Below are 21,734 nucleotides of genomic sequence, written 5' to 3' on the forward strand. Positions count from 1 at the left end.
TAACGATAATAATAAATAACACTAATACTGGGATGCCAGTCAGTAACCTTTTGCTAGCCAGGGCCTAGCCAATGAAAAAATAAAATAGGTAGAATAGCCTCTAGCCAATTAGATGCGTACAATATACAATCACTTTGAAATTAGCTTTTATTTCGTATATGCCTATCTTATAGTATTTCGAAAAATCTTTTGAGTTCCACGTCCAGTATCACAACTGGGCTTTGTAAGAATTTCTATTTAGCAGATAGAGATCTAGTAGAAGGTCGAATAAATGATTCTTTCTGTTTATACCACTCCGCTACATAACTAGTAACACATCATCAAATTATAATGTGGGCATTTTCAAATATCACTAAAGTGACGACCATAAAACATTCAATAAAATCACTTCTAGCTAGTGTTTATTTTCTACCTACGGATCAGTTGCGAGCTTTTCTCAATTGACCGTCATATTGTTTTCCTGTTTCAATGCCGTAGATACAGTTTCTCATAACGGTCTCCTGCTGCTAGCCTTAGGTAGCTGGACACCGATGACTGCACGACAAAACGCGATAACATTATTAGTCCGAGGAAGCCAATATAGCTCGCACTGTTACAAGAACAATACACTAAGCATGAATCAGCTGGCTTAATTAGTTAGTTACGCATGCTAGTCACAACAGTCAACCTCGGAACTGGTCGTCCAGCTATCGGTAGACGTCTACGTACTCAGATTGACGACTTGATGCAGTCGTTCCCACCATCAAATCAGGCAACACCATCAAATCACTACCAAACACTCGAAATAGACACCGAAACGAAGAATCACAAGTTCTAAATATATACTACGATCAATACACGCGATCCGGCGACTGCACTATGATTACTTGAAAAGCAGTATAGTAGAAAAAAAAGTTTCCAAATTTCATCAAGGTGTTGTCATGCCCCCCGGAATCGGGCAGCCCTCAAATAGGCCGCTGTAATGTTTCGAAATACACAACAGATGCTGGCACATTACATAGTTCTCAGGTTCGAATCCAGGCGTATACACACTTCCCTTCGTGCCATTTAAGGCGATACGTAACGGTTTAGTGCACTTGGCGTAAAACAGAACACATCTAAGTGAAGTAGCTGAAATTTACACTGAAAACAGCTGCTAAATAGTAAAGTAGAAAGAAAGTGTACGAAAAAAAAAACGGAAGCATTAGTATTTCGATTCAGCGATGCACGGTGTACATCATTGGGTAGAAGCGCAATATCATTTTGCTTGAGCGGCGAGTTCTATACCGTTCTCTCCATGGCCTAGCATGTCCTGAGGCATTGTGCAGGCTGAAACAGGCACACTACTATGCAGTAGCTTATGAAGTTTTCCGATGCAGGTGAAGCTTTAATCTATTTAAAAGATGGCGACTGTCAGGCTTCGTGAGTGAGTAAGTCTTACTTGGTCTCACTGGCTCCCATGGACAATTGGCTAAACAAAGCAAAGAAACATGGATACAGATACCATTACGATGTTAAACGAAATAGAAAGGCAGTTCTTCAAAACTTGACCGTAAGCGTTCAGGAGGATATGGCTGTCGGACCAGCATCGAACCGTGGCAGATCAAGGCGTCGCATCGCGTAAGCTATAATGCTATCACATGCACGTAGATGCTAGTACATGCAGGCATAAATTGATTACATTTAGAGCATGTGTATGTGACGACTCCAGCAGTCTCATGATCCTTAGCGGGCAATGTTGGGAGCGATCGGCAGTGCGTAGGTTTCAAATTTTTTTTCAAATTCACAATATTATCAGAAGAGCATACACTTTCCACCAATAGCCAAGGACACACACTTTTGAGGCCAAATGAACTCTCGAGACTTGTCTAAGACCAACAGTTCTCGACATGAGAAATGTTAACCTTAAAACATTACCACTGAAGGCGATAGGAGTAATCTACTTGGCTGTATTACGGTCAGGGCCTCCTTGCACAATTGTCCTCGATACAAACACTTTGGCCAACTTGCTAGGTTCAAGGAGTATTCTAACTGTGCGAATAGATAAAATCAAAAAGACCAATCGTAGAAAACGTTCTTGAGACAACAAACGCCTTTACGAGTAAATTCTATGCAAATTTTATACATCGAATAGCTAGAACTATGGACGCACAGGCGTCATCTTCAATCGTCGAGTTAAAGTAAAATCCAGTAATAAGAACGTATCGCGTGCATCTTTCGGCAGCGAGGTATTCACAGATTTTTCGGCAAGCTGAGGTATACTGATGCTACACCAGTCGCCAATGCAGTCTCCAGCGGGAAACGAAGCTGCCCTATGTTACTCGATGATCCTAATGTGATAATCATCAATGTCAAAGCAAAAATTCAATTTTGGCGAAATAGGAAAAAAAATAGTAAATGTCTTCGCGGTAAAACAGTTAAGGCCTAAATAACATGGTAATGATAATCTATAGATAATATATAATATAAGATAAAGCAATCTGTTTGTTATGCTGCAGCGAATGCCGTGAGCATCCGGAGAATCCACCTAGCTACCAATGAAGTGTGCTATCCTCCACATGAAAGTGTATATTCTAAATTTATCTATTAAATATTATATAAATATACTTTATATTTGAAAAAAAATTATAATAACTACAGGTTACATAATTTTCTTACTGTGATATTTGGCGTGGTTTTCGGTAGCCGCTTTTGACATAATGAACATAGCTTTCGAAAGATGCTACAGTTTTATTCAATGGTCGTGTGTTTAAGAATAGTCTCATAGATGACTTTTCAATATACATATTCTACTAGTATCACCATATTTGTCCTCACTTCGACCCACTGAATTACGTCACTTAATTGGCAAAAAACGTAATTTTTTCATGTCCTATTATTGGCCTATGGAGAAACGTTCTTGTCGAATACTCGTAAAAACGTCGCCAACATTGCTACATGTTTGGCTCCATTCTCGCGAACGCAGGTACGACAAACACGATAGATTCGATCTATTTATTGATATCAGTTGCTTTAGACGTCCCCGTTGCAGAACTGAAGCCTCAGTCACATTTTAGCTTCGTTTTATAAAGCCTACTAAGGGCTCTTTTGATTCTTGCCCTTAAGAGCAATTTTATCGCTTCATCTTTCACGATAATGAACTACCGAGCGCTGATTAAATCAAACGGCAAAAATATTCATCACACGAAAACGAGGAATCGCACCGGATAAGAGAGCGTCAGATTAAAATAACGGAGGCGGTCAGCGTTAGAGGGTTCTGCCAATTGCAATCTTACTGCCTGCCTACGTAAACGAGATAGGTCGGCGGTGTAGTGCAATTCCGCGTTCCGTTTGTGAATCGTGCCGCTGCACCTCTTAATGGATCACTCGCTTCGAGCGTTAAGAGAAATACGTATGCTAGGATGATTCATTGGATAGCGAAAGAATAGCAAAAATAGAAACTTATATAAACTTACTTACGTAAAAGACAGGCGAATGCAGTCACGCATTTTAAATCACTTCCTAAAAACTTGCATTAATAAGTTTTTCGAATGAGTCTGAATTGACACATACAAAGATGCAATGCCATGTTAGTAGCCTGGTCCTGCCCTGGTCCAAACAGCCCAAATAGCATGCCACTAATGCCTGGTCCTCAGCTTCCTCTGGTTCGACCCTCATGAGCTCTTGCAGATACAGTCAATAGCCATTTATTATAGGTCTTAGCTTTGTATAGTACTTTGCCATTGTCCCGATTATCATTATTACGGTCAATAACCTAACATTATTCAGACATATGAACTAAGTGGCGTTTATGTTTATACTCCACTTTTTCTATTTATTATATAGCAAGCATTCAGCAACAGAATCTTCGTCTAAAGGGATGAATGGTGCTTTTTCAAACGGTAAGTGATCGCCCGCTTCAGATCTTCGATTGCCATATCATTACTCGTTTCCGATTTAATCATCAGCTTTTTCTGCCTAAGTAAGCGGGCAGTGTAAGCCAGGTTAAGCAAAAGCACACATTTTTACTGATGAAAATTAGGTCTATGAAAGCCTGCAATGCTTTGAGCGTCCGTCTGTCAACGCAACGTTCACAACTGTCGCACATTGTTACTAATATAATACGATAGCAGCAGCGGCTGAACCGGCAGATGCAAATGGCCAGGTCGCGCGCCAGGCAATGTGAGATAGTATCGCCAACTCCAGCAGCAACAGCGTCATCAGCGGTTCCGGCAGCGGTGGAAACTGTTGTATAACTTACAGCCATATTAACCAGACAGCTTCTGGATGGGGTGCGACACTGCAGGGAGTAAAAAAGAGAAACGAAGAAAGACCGAAAGCCAAAAAGCAAGAGGCACTATTTTTGTCTGCCTGCGCGCTACCGGCTACCTGCTGTTCTTATGACAAAAGAAATAATACAAAGGATGCTTGTTGTTGTTGTTGTTGTTGTAGTTGCTGTTGTTGTTGTCAGCCGCAACAGCGGCAGTGGCGCCATGAACCGGCGAAACGCACGCAGACTTACCTAGTATTTTTGCCAACAATTCATATTTTTGGCAACTTAGTAACATGACAACATCACTAAGGGCATAATTTGATGCGAGTAGCGTATGTCGCCCGTCCTACGTACAGCAAGGGAGCAACGTCTATACAATGTGCATATAAAAGCGAGCAGCGGGCGACGGGCTGTAGGCAAGGCAAGAAAAATAAAGGTAAAAAAGTGAGTGGAACACGGAAGCCCGTAGGTTCTAATCAAAATTTTGCAATCTCATATATTTATTGTAGCATTTCGTATGAACCGTCTAGCTCGGTAAAGTGTACCGCGAGAAAGTTAGCGTGCTATACCATCTTCGTACTGATGCGTCACATACAGGCCACGCAATATGATCGTGTAGTGTACACGGTGGCTCTTTTTACCTGCGAATCGGTCAACAAGTAAACCCACCATGTCAATTTACGTAAAATATTAAAAAAACTGTCACAAGATGGACCAGTGTCTCTGCACCGGCTGCTATATATCTGTGACATCTAGTTTGTTCTTATGAGTTCCGTTTTCAAATTTTTACTTATTTCCCGCCTTTGTGCTTGACCGATTCTCGAAATACGGGCGAATGATGATTGCCAAACAGACGGAGAAGCAATTCGACAAAGTCGGTCCCTCCCGCTATCGAATGTATTAACCAAGGCATTATCAGTAGCACTTAGTATCATCAATGTGGTCGCAAGACCCTACGCGTTTTGTCAAGCGCTAAAGACAGCACTGGTCGCGAGGCTGCGGAATGAGACCGGACCCCGGTTGTATAGTGGCTATTAACACTGAATACGTTTTTTGATTGTAATTGGGTTAAGTAGACGCTGTGCAATGAGAGAGAGGCATGCATATGCAGACGACTGCGAATCAATTGCCATTACGTAAATGGATGTGCCTGTCAATATCTACGCGGGTGTTTTGAGCGACGATGTGTTGAATTTTTACTACCAACACAAGGCACTGCCAAAGCTAATATTGACAAAACCGTTCCAACCGCTTCAAGCCTTGTCTACCATGCAAGGAGATAGATGCTTCAAAGAGGGCTAGGCCAACGAACGAAAATATCCTATTAGTGAGAATTTATCATATATCTCAAGTGTTTCAACACACATGACAATGGCAAGCCGTACAGATTCGCTGTTGGCGATACTGAAAGGATCAATGAACTTGCTAGGATACTATGCCGGCTTGGCCGACAAGGTACATGGCTGTACCATTCCTATAAGGGGTAAGGGGTAAGCACTTTTCGTATACGAGGACGAGTCCGTTGGTGTTTGAAATCTAGTTCTTTCGTGACGCGTCCCGATACCGACGTGTTGAAAGCTGGTATTAGCATCAAATGCTGGCTTTACTGTGATCGTGAAGCGGAACGGTGAATTTTGTCTCATTTAAAGTACTTCCCATCCTGACGTTACCCACTTGTGCCAGCGCTTCTTCCAGTCCGGCCAGCAATTCTAGAACACAATTTTTCTAATAGATTTTAGCTTCCTCAGCAGTTTATTCAGTATCATTAAAGCCTCGCTTTTTCATCATTGGAAATGAGAAAGAATTGCAAGGGGCTATGTCCGGAGAATAAGTGAGCTGAACTATCGTTACGGTGTTACTTTTCAATAGAAATTCACGGACAAACATGTGCAGGTTAATTAGTGTCATAATTTTGCAATACAGCTGTCAATAGTCTTTACAAATTCAATCGTTTTCTTCTTGTTGCTTTTCGAAAAACGGCGTAGAACTTGTCGTTAATGTTCCTTCTTGTAAATCCGACCTAGTGGCAGGAACTCGTGGTAGGCTACGCCGTTGAAATTGACTACAGTAAGAAGAACCTTCGACCGAGCTTCGCGAGGTTTTTCAGCCGTCGCTTTTCGATATGATGCTCATTTACGATTATGATAATTTTCATTATTAGATGTGATTTGTTTGATGGTAGAATATAGACATTGGCCTCTTATCGGCTCTCTTAAAGCTTATATATTTATAATAATTATATTTTTCATTTAAATAACTTCATTTTTTTCAGTAATGAGGGGCTTTGATAGAGAAATAGCATTCTATAATTGTTAACGATAAGGATTCGCTTCGTTGACTTCAAATTCAAAGGCTTTTGAGTAATACTCATTCTATTGTTTTTAATTCGAATTTCAGCAATTTCGCAGCTGATTGTTTCATGCTCAAAACCGTAAACATTTCTTGGCGTCATCTAAATAATATCCAGGCATTATCAGCAACTCCTCCAAACTGATAGTAATTTAGCAATAACCCAAATAATTTTATTAACTTTTTGTATGTTGTTATTTGTTATTGAAGTACTGAGGCAATCTCAGCCTCTTCACGGCCCCCTTGAAAACGTTTGTAAAGGCTTTTTATTCATAGAGGGTTTTCTGCAAGCAACATTAAGTATTTCCACTTTATTTACTTCTTAAAATAAAATTTAACACAAATTGTTTAATTTTTATCACAAATCGTCGATCTCACAGAAGCGAGAGTGACGTCTTTGAATTCAGGCGTCGACAACGCCTGTAAATGTGAAGGCACGATTGTTGACGTGAATTTCAAGAGCTGAGAATTGATACAACCCGCGAAATTAAAAAAAAATTGAAGTTTTGAAATTTTTAGTTTTGGAACTTTAATTTTTTTTTGACTTTTATGTTACTCAAATTAATTTCTTAAAACTTAAAAATAAAAAGTGAAGGATTAAATTTAACGAATGTGTTTTGTAATTGATGCTAATGATGGGATTCAGCAGAGGAGAGGAACGGGTTCGTAGGTTTAATGGATAAATGTGATATCGCCCGATTTCCACGACTTTGCGCCCCCTTTAAATAAAAACAGAAACGTCCGCTAACGTATTCATAGTCAGGCGCGCTTCGTTCATTATAAAAACTACTAGACAATCCACACCAGCTCCTACTAAGCAAGCTCAATTCGGTTGTGTGTGCGTCAAAGTGCAACATATAATAAAATGTCATATCTGAGAGTTACTGCCTAAAGTGGATATGTGGATAAGAACTTATTGCTGAATATTGGGAATCGGAGTGAGTCGCTTTCATCGTCTGTGTATTACAGGTAGACTTCTTAAGTGTTTTTTCTTTCCTACATCGAGTAACTACTGACAATAAATGTATGCCTCAAATAGAAGCCACGAATAAAAGTCACGCACTTAAAACAATCAACGAAGTTTTGGCTGGGGTTTTCATTGTTGCTATCTTGATTTCACAATATGGGAGTTTTCCCTCAATAGGAGCCCCACGACGATTTTGAAGCGTCCAAAAGTGCCTGTCGTGCATCAATCAGACAGGTGTTTACCTGAACAGTGCCCGCAACGATTTCTTATGTGAATTTCTGTATCATATTCACAATGTGTCGTAAATAGCAGCTTCTAGACCACAGGCACTCCTGCCGGCAAGTTCAGTTGCCTTCCAATGCATGTCCCGATAAGCGATACTTCAGCATTTATGTGATGGCTTTCACCAATGCTTGTGAGTACGCCACATAACGTTATTATTACTATACCGCTAGGGAAACAAGCTTCCTTCGTTGAACTGGTGAGATTTAGGGGTATCAACAGAGCCTGTTCCGGCGTCTTCATAACTGTAGCACAGCCTGCGGCCACTGCGGCTGATTGCTTAAGACAGGATAAGAACATGGAAAAGTTGCATGGTAGAGTTTTATCCCACGCTTTAACAGGTTCGTAGCGGGTGTAAGGAAAATGCTTCTCGTCAACTGAGACCATATAGCCGTAAATCTTATCAGCGAGGCCGGCGTTGTAACGCAGCATTTAGGTTGTCATCCTCATGTCGCCCACAGCAAACTGGCTTGGTCTGCCGTTCTCAATAGCCATTGTCCCGATAGATAGAATCAGTTAGCCGACGTAAAAGTAGACCTCGTATAGAAGCGTCCACTCATAATCCACGGTGAGCAGACTTGAATGCCGCGCTGCAGTGATCGTTTTATCAACCTCGGCCTCTTCAGATTCCTGAAGCGATGTTTACGAGCTGACCATTGATGTAATCCACCTCCGGGTTGATGACGGCCTTCGGAAGCCCCTTCATTAAACTCCTAAGTCCTTGAACAGTACGGGAAAAAAAGACTGCTCTACGCAAAACTTCCAATCAGTATCCAGTAAATCTATGAGCCGAGTAATCACTTAGGTCACTGTGCAGTTTCATTAACCTCCCCCTAGTACCAACATTTAGCAAATCGATCCCCAATTATTGACCCGCCGTACGCCATTTTCCTCACCTGCTTCTTTCTGTTATTATATGAACTGTTTGTATTGATGTCCCAACCCATTAACCAGGTGTGTTATAAACAGAACTTACGATGCTTACACATTACGATTAAACCGTATCAAAATTAAAAGATAAAATACGTCAACGAACAAGCCAATAGGCATAGAGGACTCGTAAAAAAAATCTGAAGGTGAATATTGGCCCAGTAACTCATATGATATCAATGAGTAATTGTCAATACATGCTGGCAAGGTTAGAGATGTACAAGGAACAGGTATAGTGACATACACCTGCTTTCATATTAGCGGTTGGCTTCCACGCAAGTCACTGCCACATGCAAATCTCCAGCAGATTTCGATCACGTTTGGGTCCACGAATCTGACATCGACACACCTGAGCAACTAGTATACTTGTCACTGTAATAATGGGACGGCTTTTCCTTGCCAATGTTTAGGACAATTGGTCCTACGGTGATACCGGCCGGCGAGCTGTGTCAAGGACGAATCACTGATTGACGATCAGTAACTTCAGTACGATCAGCTATGGTAATTGCTTCAAGGACGTCTCCTTTAAGGTGGTTATTGCTCGTGCTAGTAAAAACAAACATAATGAGTTGCTCCATATAATCTACAGCTACACAATAACTAAAGGATCGATTAGAAGGTACTACATAATAGATAATAAAACGTTTTCTTGTTCATACCGTATGTATACTGCGCGTCTCATGATAACTACCTTTCAATTGTTCGATTGCGTTTTGACTGAATAACATTGTTTGATAGTTCATCTATTAATTTCTCCAGAGTATAATGCTTTGCTAATACCATATAGGACAGCAAAGCAAACCAGGACAGGATTCGACAGTTGTTTTCGAACCCATTACTAACGCTAGGACCTTATAGAAAAACTAACTCGTTAATATAACTGTATACACCAAGAAATTCTGTTGAAGAGGCGGCGCTGCTATCTCGTTATTATAGATACTGTCTAAATGGAAAGCGCCGTTTCCAGATTGAATCTATCTACGAAACAGGACGCTGTTTCGTATTAGACGTTTTAGGTGCTTTCATAATATGGGAAAAAACAATATCGATTGACGTCAGAGACAGTATTATTATCCTATCAGTCAGGATAGCACGGTAAATGGCGATACGTTTTCTTAATTACAGAAATTCTGTAGTACGTATCGTTGTTATATATATATAGTGGCGATGTCCACTTACAGAATCGAAGTATCTAAAAATTATAGTTAAACCTTGTTAAGTTTGTAATTCGTTAGCAACTGGTAGTGAATATAATTAAGAAGAGATTTTTCTTTTCACTATGAAATACAAAAGACCGTATTACGAGTAATTAAACATTCCTGATACGAATTAAATAAATAAAAAAAAAATACACTGAAAGGATATATTTAAGCATATTGATATTGAGAGCTTGTTATTACCAGTTATCTTATCAGTATTATATTTAAATATACTGACAGAAAATACGATTGATAATATTAAATATAACTAATCATTATACGAGTATATATTAAGTAGGATCAGCGGCACAAATTGTTTGCAATTGATTTTATTAAGCGAAAACAAACGACGTTCAAACAATGGAGATCCCGTAGGCCACCATCGAGCCGGAGGTCGAGTACGCCCAACCTTACATCAACGATCAGTTCGTAAACGCCGCTGGTGGCTAAATTTTCGCCAGTTACAATCCCGTCACAGACCAGAAAACTGCCTACATTTAGGACGCTGGGGCCAACGTTGATAAGGCATTTAAGTTTAGCTCACAGTGGATTAGCGGTGGACGCTTCTAAGCGAGGTCTTCTTCTGCATCGGCTGGCTGATCTCATTCAGTGGGATATTACCCCTTTGATCTTATTCTCGACAACAAACGAAGCTACTTTGTTGTAAGCGATACGCAGATGGCAATCTAAACGCTGCGTTACAACGCCGGACTTATCGGTTAGAGTCAGAACTTCACAATCCCAATTGAAGAAGAGCATTTTTTTAGATTCCCTACAAATTTATTACAACGCATGGCCCGATATTACCGTCGAACTTCCCCATGTTTTTGGCATGTCTCAAGCTATCAAGGGCAATGGCTCTAGGCGATGTTTTGGCTATGAAGCCTGCGGAACACTGACGACCCTGTGTCTCATCAGTTTAACGAAGGACGTTATGCTCAATGTTAGGCAAAGCCGTATTGCGATAAGCTGTCTGTTTATACCGGAAAACATCTGCGACGAATTTAATAAAAAGTCGGTTGAACTAGAAAAAAAGCAGAAGCTTGGCTGTTCTTTCCAGTGCCAGATCAACGACCACAAGTCGATGAGTAGCAGGCCTGCGAAATTCTTAACCTCGATCACGTCCGGCAAAAAGGAAGGTAGAGGTCTTTCTTGTGATGACCAGTGCAGATGTGACTGCAGGTAAGAGCACGTTACTCACTGAGCCAAGTTTTCGCCGATGTGATTGATAATACGAAAATAGCCAAAGGAAAATACTTAGCCCCGTTTAATAGACTTTCAAGTACAAAGCATTCGAAGGCAATTGAACGTGCCGGCAAGAGTACCTGTGGTTTAGAAACTACTATTTACGTCACATTGTGAATAGGATATAAAAATTCACATGAGAAATCCTTGCGGGCATTGTCCAAGTAAACAGCTGTCTGGTTGGTGCACCACAGGTGTTTTTTGGACGCTTCAAAATGTCGAGCATTAGTCGCGGGGCTCCTATGGAGGGAAACTCCCATACTGTGAAATCAAGACGGCAACAATGAAAATTCCAGCCGAAGCTTCTTAGATCGTTTTAAGTGCGTGACTTTTATTCGTGGCTTTTATTTGAGATATACATTTAGTATCAGTACTTACTCGGTATGTGAACGAAGAAACTTACTTAAAAAATCTACTTGTAATACGTAGACTATCAACGCGATTCACTTGGATTCCCAATGCCCAGCAATAAGTTCTACATATCTACCTTAGTCAGCAATTTTCAAACATGACATTTTATGATATGTTGCGCCTTGAGGCACACACGGCCGAATTGAGCTTGCCTAGTAGAAACTGATGTAGATTTTCTAGTAGTTTTTATAATGAATGGCGCGCGCATGACTATGAATACGTTGGCGAAGGCTTCGACGCACAGTTGTGTTTTTATTCAAAAGGGGCGGGGGCGGGGGGGCACAGTCAGGGACCTCGCGCTACACCATATCCGTTGATAAATAGAAATTTAAGAACACTTTTTTCTTCTGCTAAATCCCATCATTGACATCAACATGACATTTGTGAGAAAGTTAGTCTGGTAACGAGCACGCAATACATAATAGTAGGACGAAGACGCGCTCGCTTTGTGTTGGTGAAGGGCCAACACGCCGAGATGATGGTTGAGGGCAGTACGGGAGTTACACTTGAAACATTTTTACCCAATCAGATTGGTAAGATTATTGAATAAGGGGAAAAAGTTAGAATGTGTTCATTCTTGAAATTGAAAAGTGCATGTCTAATAAAGAATTGCCTAGGTAGTAGGCCACAGAAAATACTCACAATAGTAACGATAATAATGCACGTTTTAGTAACGTAAATAGGCCATTGTACCGTAACCTATTCAGTTCGACTGTTTAAACATTCTAATTGTGTATTGTATAACAACTTCTCCCCAAAGTAGATCGTATGAATAGTTATTAGATAGAATTATTATTAGATCTATCTTAGTAACAGTGGTTAGCACATCATCCTCGTGGTGGGATTCGGTGTGCTAAGACTAACGATCGGCAACAGGAATCCAATAGTAGAAAATGACTTCTTGTGCAATTGATCTCTCTTTCGTACGGTATCTGGTCTCAGACGTGCATGCGTCGAAAGTAACTCACTATCAAATAGATTGCACGTGTGCACGATGTCGTGCCCGTAAACATTACGCTTCTTCCTCCAGCGAAGCAGAACGCTTTGTTGGTACATTTATCTCTTCTACTGTTTTGTTAGGGCTGCGGCACATATACATAATGTTCTTGCATAACAAAGTACGCTAACATTTAGAGTAACATCTGTTCCAGTTGGAATTTTATTGTCTTCAAATGTGGACTTCAAGTGTGCCCTGCTGTAAACTTGTTTACCCCATCCAGGATATATTAATTGGTTTTCAATGACACTTGTATAGCTGTAGGTATACCTGTAAATATTTAACAAGCGACAAGTCCACAAAACGAATTGGCTGGATTGATTTCGCAAAAAGGCTATCTTATTTTAATAGATAAATTTATTTATTCCACTATTTACTACTACTACTACTACTAAGTTAATTTCTGTCATTAAAAGAGACAACATATGCAATGAGCGAGTCTAACCAACATGTTACAAGTTTAGTGTACAGCGGTCTTCTATTCAAGATAAAAACAGCCATAATTCTTTTATCTGCGCTTCGTGTACGGCCGTCAGACAAACGCTAGCCTATGCCGCAGCGTGATCTGCTTCTCGTAATCGCGCTATCTACTGTTGCTAACGGTGCGGGCGACAGGAATCGATAACAGATCGGCGGACCGGTCGCTCATGTAACCAACTGTGATCTAACTACCAGATAAGAAGTATGTCCCTTGTATCTCGTATTTGCTGTTTGCAAACCGGCGCTCTCCTCTTGTCTGCCCTATGCAGCCGGGTCATGTTGTCACTCCAGCTAATTATCTCTCATGCTCTGTCTGCCAAACGTGCGCGTACCGGTGGCGATCGTTTCGCCTCCGATATTAGGCATTTATGTGTAAGCTTACCGCTCTTTAAGAGGAGAGCGACGGTAGCAGCAGCAGCGGAAGTTCGATGAACTTAAAGAGTAGTCTAACAGCGTACAGAATCAGTTAATACTAAACAGTGTCTACACGTGTACCGGTCGTTTTGTCTATTTGAAGTGAATCGGGTTAGCTCTCCCTCTACCTACCTCCTCGAAGACACGCTTTTATAAACCGTGTCAAATGTAGAGTTTTATAAATATAAAGTAAGGAAGTAGCTAGTTATGGTGCGTACTTAGTGCTGATCAAAAATGAATCGTCTGCGTTCAATCTAGGCCACAGCAAATGTTTACCAGTGTAAACGTCTCTTTGTTACAATGTACGAGACCTGCTGATAGATGACTCATGCGAAAAGGCTAAACTTAATTATGCAAAACCAACAATAATAGTCCGTCACAATGAAATCAATATTCGAAACGTAAAAAAGAGTGTCGCAGCAGACGAATAGCAGACGAACGACCAGAAGGCGTTTGCTGCCATTGTCAAATTATGCGACTCAGAAGTAAAATCTCATATCGACACTGAATCTGCTTTCGTGGCAGTGTTGTTTAATGCTTACCATCGATCAGAAGCGTCTACCGGTGAAACCAAAGGCCGATCCTCAAGTAATTCGTTCTTCGCTTGCAGCTCCTGTAATATCTATCACAATCTTAGCGTTTTCTTCCGTTAACAACGCCACCTAATTTTTCGAACTTTACGTCCGGCACCGCTGTTAGGCATTCTGTCGGGCGGCTGGTTGAATAGCGCCACCTACCAGGCCGGCGGACCATCAGCGTCGTCTGCTTATCAAAACGATATTCTGCTGGCGCTATTTTTGTTTTTCCTCAACGGAGTCCTACTAACGAAAATGCGAGTGCTAAACGAAGATTGGGCCCAAACGCTTCTTTCTCTCTGCGCAGCTGATTATTGTCCCTCTGCTTCGGTTCTGTCTGTCGCAACGGCGGCAGACGCGTTAGCGTTGGAAGTCGAATTGTGGCAAGGTATGCCCGTATGACAGAGGGGCCCGTAGCCGGCCGTTAAAAGTGTGTATGTCTTCACAAGCCATCTATGCGTGAGAAGCTTTGGAAAAAAGCGCTTTTATCTCAATATGTTTGAGCTATATACTGTGAAATTCCATAAGCAGATACGTAAGTATGAGTCTGAGCTTCTTTTCCCGAATGCTTGTAAACGGTGTCGTCTGTGGGTATATGACGAATATGCCATCAGCGGGAATCGTAAAGGCGTCCGCATAGTTTACATAGTTGTTTACATCATTTCAGCCGGACGACCTCTATCTACGCGCCACTCCCAGCCAACTCTCATGAACTCAGTTTTCCGTTCGGTTAATGCTGCTGGCACTGGCTCGATTGACTTCTGATCGTTACCTCGGTCCGTATCGCTGTTCTCGCTGCTGTCTATTTTCGAAACGTGAAACGCTTTCCCATTAGCCGTTACGTGAGAAAGGAGCGCGTAGCTCTAGCAGCTACCACAGACTTGGGCAGCGGCGCCGTCGGCGAGAGAGACAGCGTCTATAGCTGACGGTGTGTCGTACCCGGTAATTCGTGGCATGACGCTTTCCCCTTTCTGGCTTTAGACGATTCGATTGCCGCGTCTGTCGCTAGAAGATCTATCGTGGCATACAACCGGACGTGGTGCGATAGCAACTGGTGCCGTGAATTCGTAAGTGCGCGTCATTATCTGGTCGAACGTGTGTCATTCTACTGCTTTTCTAATACAAGTTGCAAAGACCTACGTTGTTACTACTCACTTAATATCACTTATTGTCGTCATCGGCAGCTACAGTTATTTTTATTACTAGTACTACGTTTTAGCTTCGCCATGGATCAGCTTCCGCCACCGATTACCAACCCTGAGGTGAAGTATAAGCAATTGTACATCAACGGCCAGTTCGTCGATGCTGAGAGTGGCAAGACATTTGCCACATACAACCCTGCTACGGGCGAAAAAATCTGCGATGTACAAGAAGCCGGGAAGGCCGACGTGGATAAGGCAGTGGCAGCAGCTCGCGCCGCGTTCAAGTCCAACTCGCCATGGAGGACGATGGATGCGTCGGCACGAGGTCGCCTTATGTACAAGCTTGCCGATCTTGTAGAACGGGACATAGCCTATCTGGCCAGTATTGAGACAACCGATAATGGTAAACCGTATCAGTTCGCAGTTAGCGACGTGAGGTCAGGTGTCAACTTGCTACGGTACTACGCTGGCTTGGCCGACAAGATCCACGGTCGCACTGTGCCTGTTGATGGAGATCATTTCACGTACACCCGCTACGAACCCGTTGGAGTTTGCGGACAGATTCTCCCATGGAACTTCCCTCTGTTTTTGACCTGCCTTAAGCTGTCGCCTGCTCTAGCAGCCGGCTGTGTTGTGGTTATCAAACCAGCAGAACAAACCCCATTATCGGCGTTGTACCTAGCCAAACTCTCGGATGAAGCCGGCTTTCCGGTTGGTGTTATTAACGTAGTCACCGGCTTTGGTGACACTGGCGCAGCAATCACCAGCCACCGGGATGTCGACAAAATTTCTTTCACAGGATCGAGCGAAATTGGGAAATTAGTCCTGGAGGCCGCAGGCAAATCGAATTGTAAACGAACCACCCTTGAAATGGGGGGTAAAAGTCCCCTGATCGTTGCAGAAGATGCGGATCTCGACCTGGCCGCAAATATTGCCCACACAGCGATAATGTTCAATGCCGGCCAGTGCTGTGTTGCAGCCAGCAGGCTCTTCGTTCACGAAAGCGTCTACGAACAGTTCTGCAAGAAGGCTGTAGAACTCGCTAAAAAGCGCACAGTCGGTTGCCCATTCAAATGTCCCGATCAGGGACCGCAGATCGATGAACAGCAGACGGAAAAGATTCTCGAATTGATTGAATCGGGCATAAAAGAGGGGGCCCGCTTATTATGCGGAGGTCAACGTGCACCCGGTGGAAGTGCTTTGTTTATTGAGCCCACGGTCTTTGCTGATGTTACCGACAACATGCGAATCGCTAAGGAGGAGATCTTCGGTCCAGTTCAGCAAATTCTCAAGTACAAGACGCTTGAGGAGGCTATCGAACGTGCCAACGACACCCCGTATGGATTAGCGAGCGGCATCGTAAGCAACAATATTAACACCATTCAAAAATTCGCTCAGGAAATCCGGGCCGGTAACGTGTGGGTAAACACCTATCTCGCGAACACCCCACAAACACCTTTCGGCGGTTTCAAAATATCGGGCATTGGCCGTGAAGGCGGAATTGAAGGTGTTTTGCCGTACTGTGAAATTAAGACAGTCACAATGAAAATTCCCGGTAAAATTTCTTAAATTGAAGCAGCATCGTGAAAGTCGGGAAGCACTACGTCTACACTGGACTTCAGTGACAGCAGTTGTCGTTGTCCACTTTTCGTATTAATTAGCATAATTTATGGGCTATATGTTTGATCGATACAGGTGTGAGCGGTCGTTGACAATTGTACGTAAAAAAATTAGCAATGAAAAGCTGCAAATAATAAAATTTATTCAGACAACGGCATAAATTTTGCTTTGAATTTCTGTCCTTATTTAATATTTTAACTGTCTCTGTAACTTACGTATAGACGGACAAAGCGTTTTACTAGGTTAAGCGTAATAATCAATATTCTTAAAAAAATTTGGCTCGTGGAATAATGAATCAGTTATTAAGCAAGATGAAGCGAGTAGGTGTGAGTGAAACCAAGGTCGGCATTGTAAGGGATCTCAGTATTATTGGCCGTATTTCGGGGAAAGGTAGATACAAACCATGCGATATTACGCTAATAATACCTGGACGAGAACGTGGCGACCTCTTAGCTACAACAGAAAATTTTGTTTATGGTTCTTCGCGTCATTAGATAGATCGTCGAGCCGATTTGTTAGAATATATTTTGAATCTCTGTCTGCATCCTACCAGAATATTCGCTAGCTTGTAAATTGCACTATTCATTGATATGGTAACTAGAAATAACTAGAAGTAACTAGAAATAGTATTGTTGTTTTTGCGAACCCTTCAAATATCGAAATGTGAGAGGCACCTCTCGAAGGGACGAACCTTTTCCTAATTTGGCCTTGAATCGTTCCGGTTTTACGTAGTAGTTATGCCAGGCGAAACTTTGCTAGTAATCTGAATAGTCTCCATGGTGACGCAATAGAGTAAAAGACTAAATCACAACCGTACGTGCTAGCATTGATACACTACTATAGATAGAAACGTATGCATCGCTTTACTACAATGATGAAGTGATTTGAGCTTAGCTAAACATAGACAAAATACGGTATGCCGTAATAGTGCTGCTGCTCGGTTTAACTAAACAAGTTTTTCGAAGGCACATTATTTGTGGCCGATTGAGGAACAAAGCTGGCTCTATCCGCGGAGACCAGTTGCCGTACTGGCTTGAGATCAGTTTGAAGAATGAAGGTAATCTTGGTAGTAATGGTTTTTGTACGAGTACATTATACAAGCAGTGTCACATAGATAACACATACGAGATATGACTCGAAAATTATTTTTACTAGAAATGTTTGTTCTTTCATCACCATCGTCTAAACACATACCACGTCACGTTTAGCCAAATTCGTCGGTATATAAATAGTAAATAATGTTTATTCATACAGTGGTTTTCAACGACCACTCTACGAGTTAGGAGCTAGTAAACAATGACACCGATAATAAAATACATTTTATCATATAGTTTATGTTATTTATATATTTATGTCTCACTATGTGTAAATAATTAGCAATATAATGTTCAGTACGATCTCATTGCAATCGTAACCATACGTAGCATGGAACGAATTTGAGCTCCGAGACAACGATCATTTTTACACCTAAAGATTTATATCAGGTATGCTTGGCTTAATAAAGTTATACTTTAATTGAAAATACAGTAGATATGTTAGAGGAGGTCCTGCGCGATACATCAATCAGCGAGTCTCACGGATGCTAAATCTTGAGGATCCCAATTTGACATTCTCAACCTGGAATTACTTTTTCATTTTCAGTAAATGCTTATAGTCTAAATAACTATAGACTAGCGGCGTAGATAATTTTATCAATAAGATCTCTCTTTTTCCAGCTTAAGGCAAGATTTTTCTAAAAAAAAATATTTTCGCCTACATTTTTGCTTTGAACGTAAATTTTCTTTGGTTCCGTCGCTAGTTCCTTGACTTCTGCTGACTCGTAGCAAACTGGCGGTAGCAAATCTGACGTTCTTAAGTAACCTCTGCTACAACTCGGGTTCAGGTCTGAATGCCTTATCAAGCGACGCGGCTGACCCTCAGCCAGTGTCGATAGATAGACAGTCAAACCTATGTATGAAGTGCTTTTAATATATAGAAAAAACCAATTGAAAGATGATTGGTTAAAAAGTGGAAAAACCAAAGGGGAGCCACAACTGACTAATCTTTTCCAACACATAACGTTAAAGCATATGTTTATATTATTTAATGAAGCTCTCTTGATGTCAAGAGATTTCTGCCAAGTGATATACAAACATATAGATTTTACTCCAAGACACTGCACTAATTATTGCCAAGGCCGGCATACCTTGGGCCCTCGATAGTTCACTAATACGCTACCTACAAAAAAACGGAAATACTAACGAAAAAACCTAGAGCGAATGAGAAAGTGTTTATTTGTCCTCTTTCTACGTTGTTTTTTTTTCATCCTTCTAACATCATGAAGCTATCGCCGTGTCACACCGCAACTCTATGCCTCTGTGTCTGTCGCAACCCGGTGTCATGGCAGCTCCATAACGCGATTACCAACAGAGACAATACAGTGCAGCTCTTTTGATGGGAGGCAGTATCGACGCTCCGTAGAACAGTGACCGGAATCCGGTTCTTCAAAATCGCGTTTTGCCTTTACCTCTGCGTCGAATTATGGGACAACAATGCGCTCCAACAGTAGCAACAGACGGTACCATTGAATTTCTCTTTGTCGCTCTCTCGCTGTTGTCGTCGACAATGACAAGAGAAAGCCGGCCTCGTGGCTAGTCCACTTTTGCCTGCAAGGACCTTAGCGGAATCAGCCACCAGAAATCGTTTGGCGCCTTTTACTTTTTCGGGCACTCTCAGCCTCTTTTACCTGCGTGCCTCCTTGATGCCAAAGCTAGTTGCCGTTTTCCGGTCGACACTCGAATGTCCCGATATCCAACTCGTGTAACTAAAGGCAGCTTTTTTCTGGGTAGGGAAAAGCTAGAAGCCTTGGCATCGGCTCGATGCAATCACTCTTGGTTTTGGCGGGTTGCATCGACTGCGAAGCTGAATCTAGGGCCATGTAAAAGATACACTTTCTGTTTTCTTTTTCGCTCTTCCCGCACCCCTCCCGTATCCCTCGTTTTCTCTACCAACCGAGAGAGTTTCTGTTGATAGTTTCGCTAATCGAGGGACCGTAAGAGGCCAATACATCGGACTTGAACGGCTGACGGCAGCAGCAACGAGTCTTTGGTAACAATGGTGTGCAGACGAATCGCCTGTAGGGCTATCTAGTACGGCTTCGGATCGCGGAAGAACACCTACCTGCAGCGGTAGCCGAACGGAATAATGAGTTAGGGCGGCGTCAGTGGCTGCATAGTTGTGTAGAGGTAAATAGCAGAATTGCTATCTGTGAGACCAGCCGCGAATGAAGATAGGAAGCGAAATAGAACAGGGCAAAAGAGGAAAATTGTCTAAACAATCTGGCTGTTTCCCATGCCAGAAAAAGGGCTTGTGAAAATTTTGACAGATAAGTGCAGCGTCGCTTTGGGTCGTGGTGGAACAAAGCGGCATGAGGAATGCGGAGGGATAGTGATAGAACAAAAAAGACAAGCAAAGGCCGAGACAAACAGGTGGACACGGAAATGTAAGTACAGTGACATACACAATATACATATAGACATCTATAGAATCAGACAAAGGGAAAAGGGTCGCGGTATAGATAGAATGAGAGCCGTTTCAAATAATACGGTGGGAGCCCCACTGCGGCTGAGAGAACTGCAAGAAATAGAAACGATCGGATAACAGATATATCATCGGATATGGTAAAATTCAAATCAAAGAATATTCTAATGATTTAACGCGTCTACGGTAAAACTTAATAATATAAAGATGACATTTAGCCTTGCTGACTTCCAGCTGCTCCGTCTTTGAAAGGGTAGAGCTAAGTGGCACTCGAAGGCGTTTTGCAATCTAGAGGGATCGAGCAAAAAAGGAGGTTCCTATATTCATTGCATTTACCACTGGCTGGATTTTTGCCCTCAATAGAACATCGAAATGTGTTCTTATTAGGTTTCGAACCTAAGCAGCTTTAAACACCCCCAGGATCAGATAGATACGTTAGCGTTATCACGGCAAAAGTCTGTTGCGCATCAGCAGGGACAGTGGCATACGAAAGCATTTCGACATAACAACGTCTGTCGAACTCAGTTCGTGAACCAATTAAAAATCCAAAAAACCTACAACAAAAAAAGGCAGCTTAACGGGCAGTGGTTGATAAGCCGCAGTGAACTGCTGACATGTCCTGACCGTTGCATCAAACAAGATTTCAATATCTTCCATTTACGGATACATTAAACAAAAACCGGTAGAGCAACAGTTTAACTATCTTATCACAAATTCTTTATGTATTTTACTAACACTTGATAATGCTAACAGCTCCAGGAGGGAGGTACGGGGTATATGGCATTTCAGTTGACTCGCAGCTCCCTTGTCAGGCTTGTCACAGCTAGTATCGATGTTTTCGTGTGTACTCTTAACCGATATCGTGATCAATACCAAGATAGCTTATACAATTAGGAACGATCAATAATTCAATTAAATAGACACGGGTCACAGAAAAAGTCAGTGAAAGGTATTTACTGGCATTAGAAGACGGGGAGACGTAGCGTGCGACCCTATGCTAAACGGATACTACCAACTACTTCGTGTCTACAACGAGCATCGTTAATCTTGTCTCCAAACTGCCTAAATCGCAGAGGGCCGTGAGTAAATTTATTGCGTCATTTTTCCTTTTTTTTTTGGAGTGAAAGGGAAACGGGTCGAGGTCAGACTGTATGAATGATGACCGTTCCGTACAACAGAGTAATACTATAGGGTGGTAAATTGGCACTTTTATCTAGTCGGAAGGCACAAGTGCGAAGAAAGGAGTGCAGTTCGTATAACAAGCGTTGGATGCAAATGTATTTCCATCCTGTATAATTAATCATTAAATCAGAATCGTCGTAACAAGCAAGCTATAAAACAGTAATAAATAGTACGATCACAATATCTATATA

The 21,734-nt window shown here is 41.8% G+C and overlaps 3 protein-coding genes across 13 annotated transcripts in view; 2 read left to right on the forward strand and 1 right to left on the reverse strand.

Annotated features, from left to right (window-relative positions):
* Positions 1-21,734, reverse strand: part of Glut1 (Glucose transporter 1) — a 280,015-nt gene that overhangs the window by 159,301 nt on the left and 98,980 nt on the right. For 4 of the 10 annotated variants that reach the window (XM_022817455.2, XM_022817454.2, XM_022817449.2 and 1 more), the window contains exon 1: positions 14,048-14,188. The exons of 2 other annotated variants lie outside the window; for them this stretch is intronic. Coding sequence is in view for 1 of the 8 variants with exons in the window: in XM_086986443.1 (XP_086842569.1) it covers positions 14,048-14,050 (3 nt within the window). In the remaining 7 variants the exon portion in view is untranslated. Of the gene's footprint in view, positions 1-14,047; positions 14,189-17,533; positions 17,555-21,734 lie in introns of those variants that run through there. 4 more of the 10 variants (XM_086986415.1, XM_022817450.2, XM_086986437.1 and 1 more) reach the window with 3 other exon arrangements.
* On the forward strand, positions 15,307-17,015 carry LOC111255468 (retinal dehydrogenase 2-like). The gene has a single exon (XM_022817463.2). It carries the CDS (start codon positions 15,307-15,309, stop codon positions 16,789-16,791), a length of 1,485 nt encoding a protein of 494 aa, XP_022673198.1. The 3' UTR covers positions 16,792-17,015.
* Positions 17,691-21,734, forward strand: part of LOC147758306 (uncharacterized) — an 88,791-nt gene continuing 84,747 nt past the window's right edge. For both annotated transcript variants that reach the window (XR_015325987.1, XM_086986475.1), the window contains exon 1: positions 17,691-20,323. Coding sequence is in view for 1 of the 2 variants with exons in the window: in XM_086986475.1 (XP_086842601.1) it covers positions 20,256-20,323 (68 nt within the window). In the remaining variant the exon portion in view is untranslated. The remainder of the gene's footprint in view (positions 20,324-21,734) is intronic.

The sequence above is a fragment of the Varroa destructor genome, unplaced genomic scaffold, assembly GCF_002443255.2.
Source record: "Varroa destructor unplaced genomic scaffold, Vdes_3.0 BEIS01000001.1, whole genome shotgun sequence".
NCBI lineage: Eukaryota > Metazoa > Arthropoda > Arachnida > Mesostigmata > Varroidae > Varroa > Varroa destructor.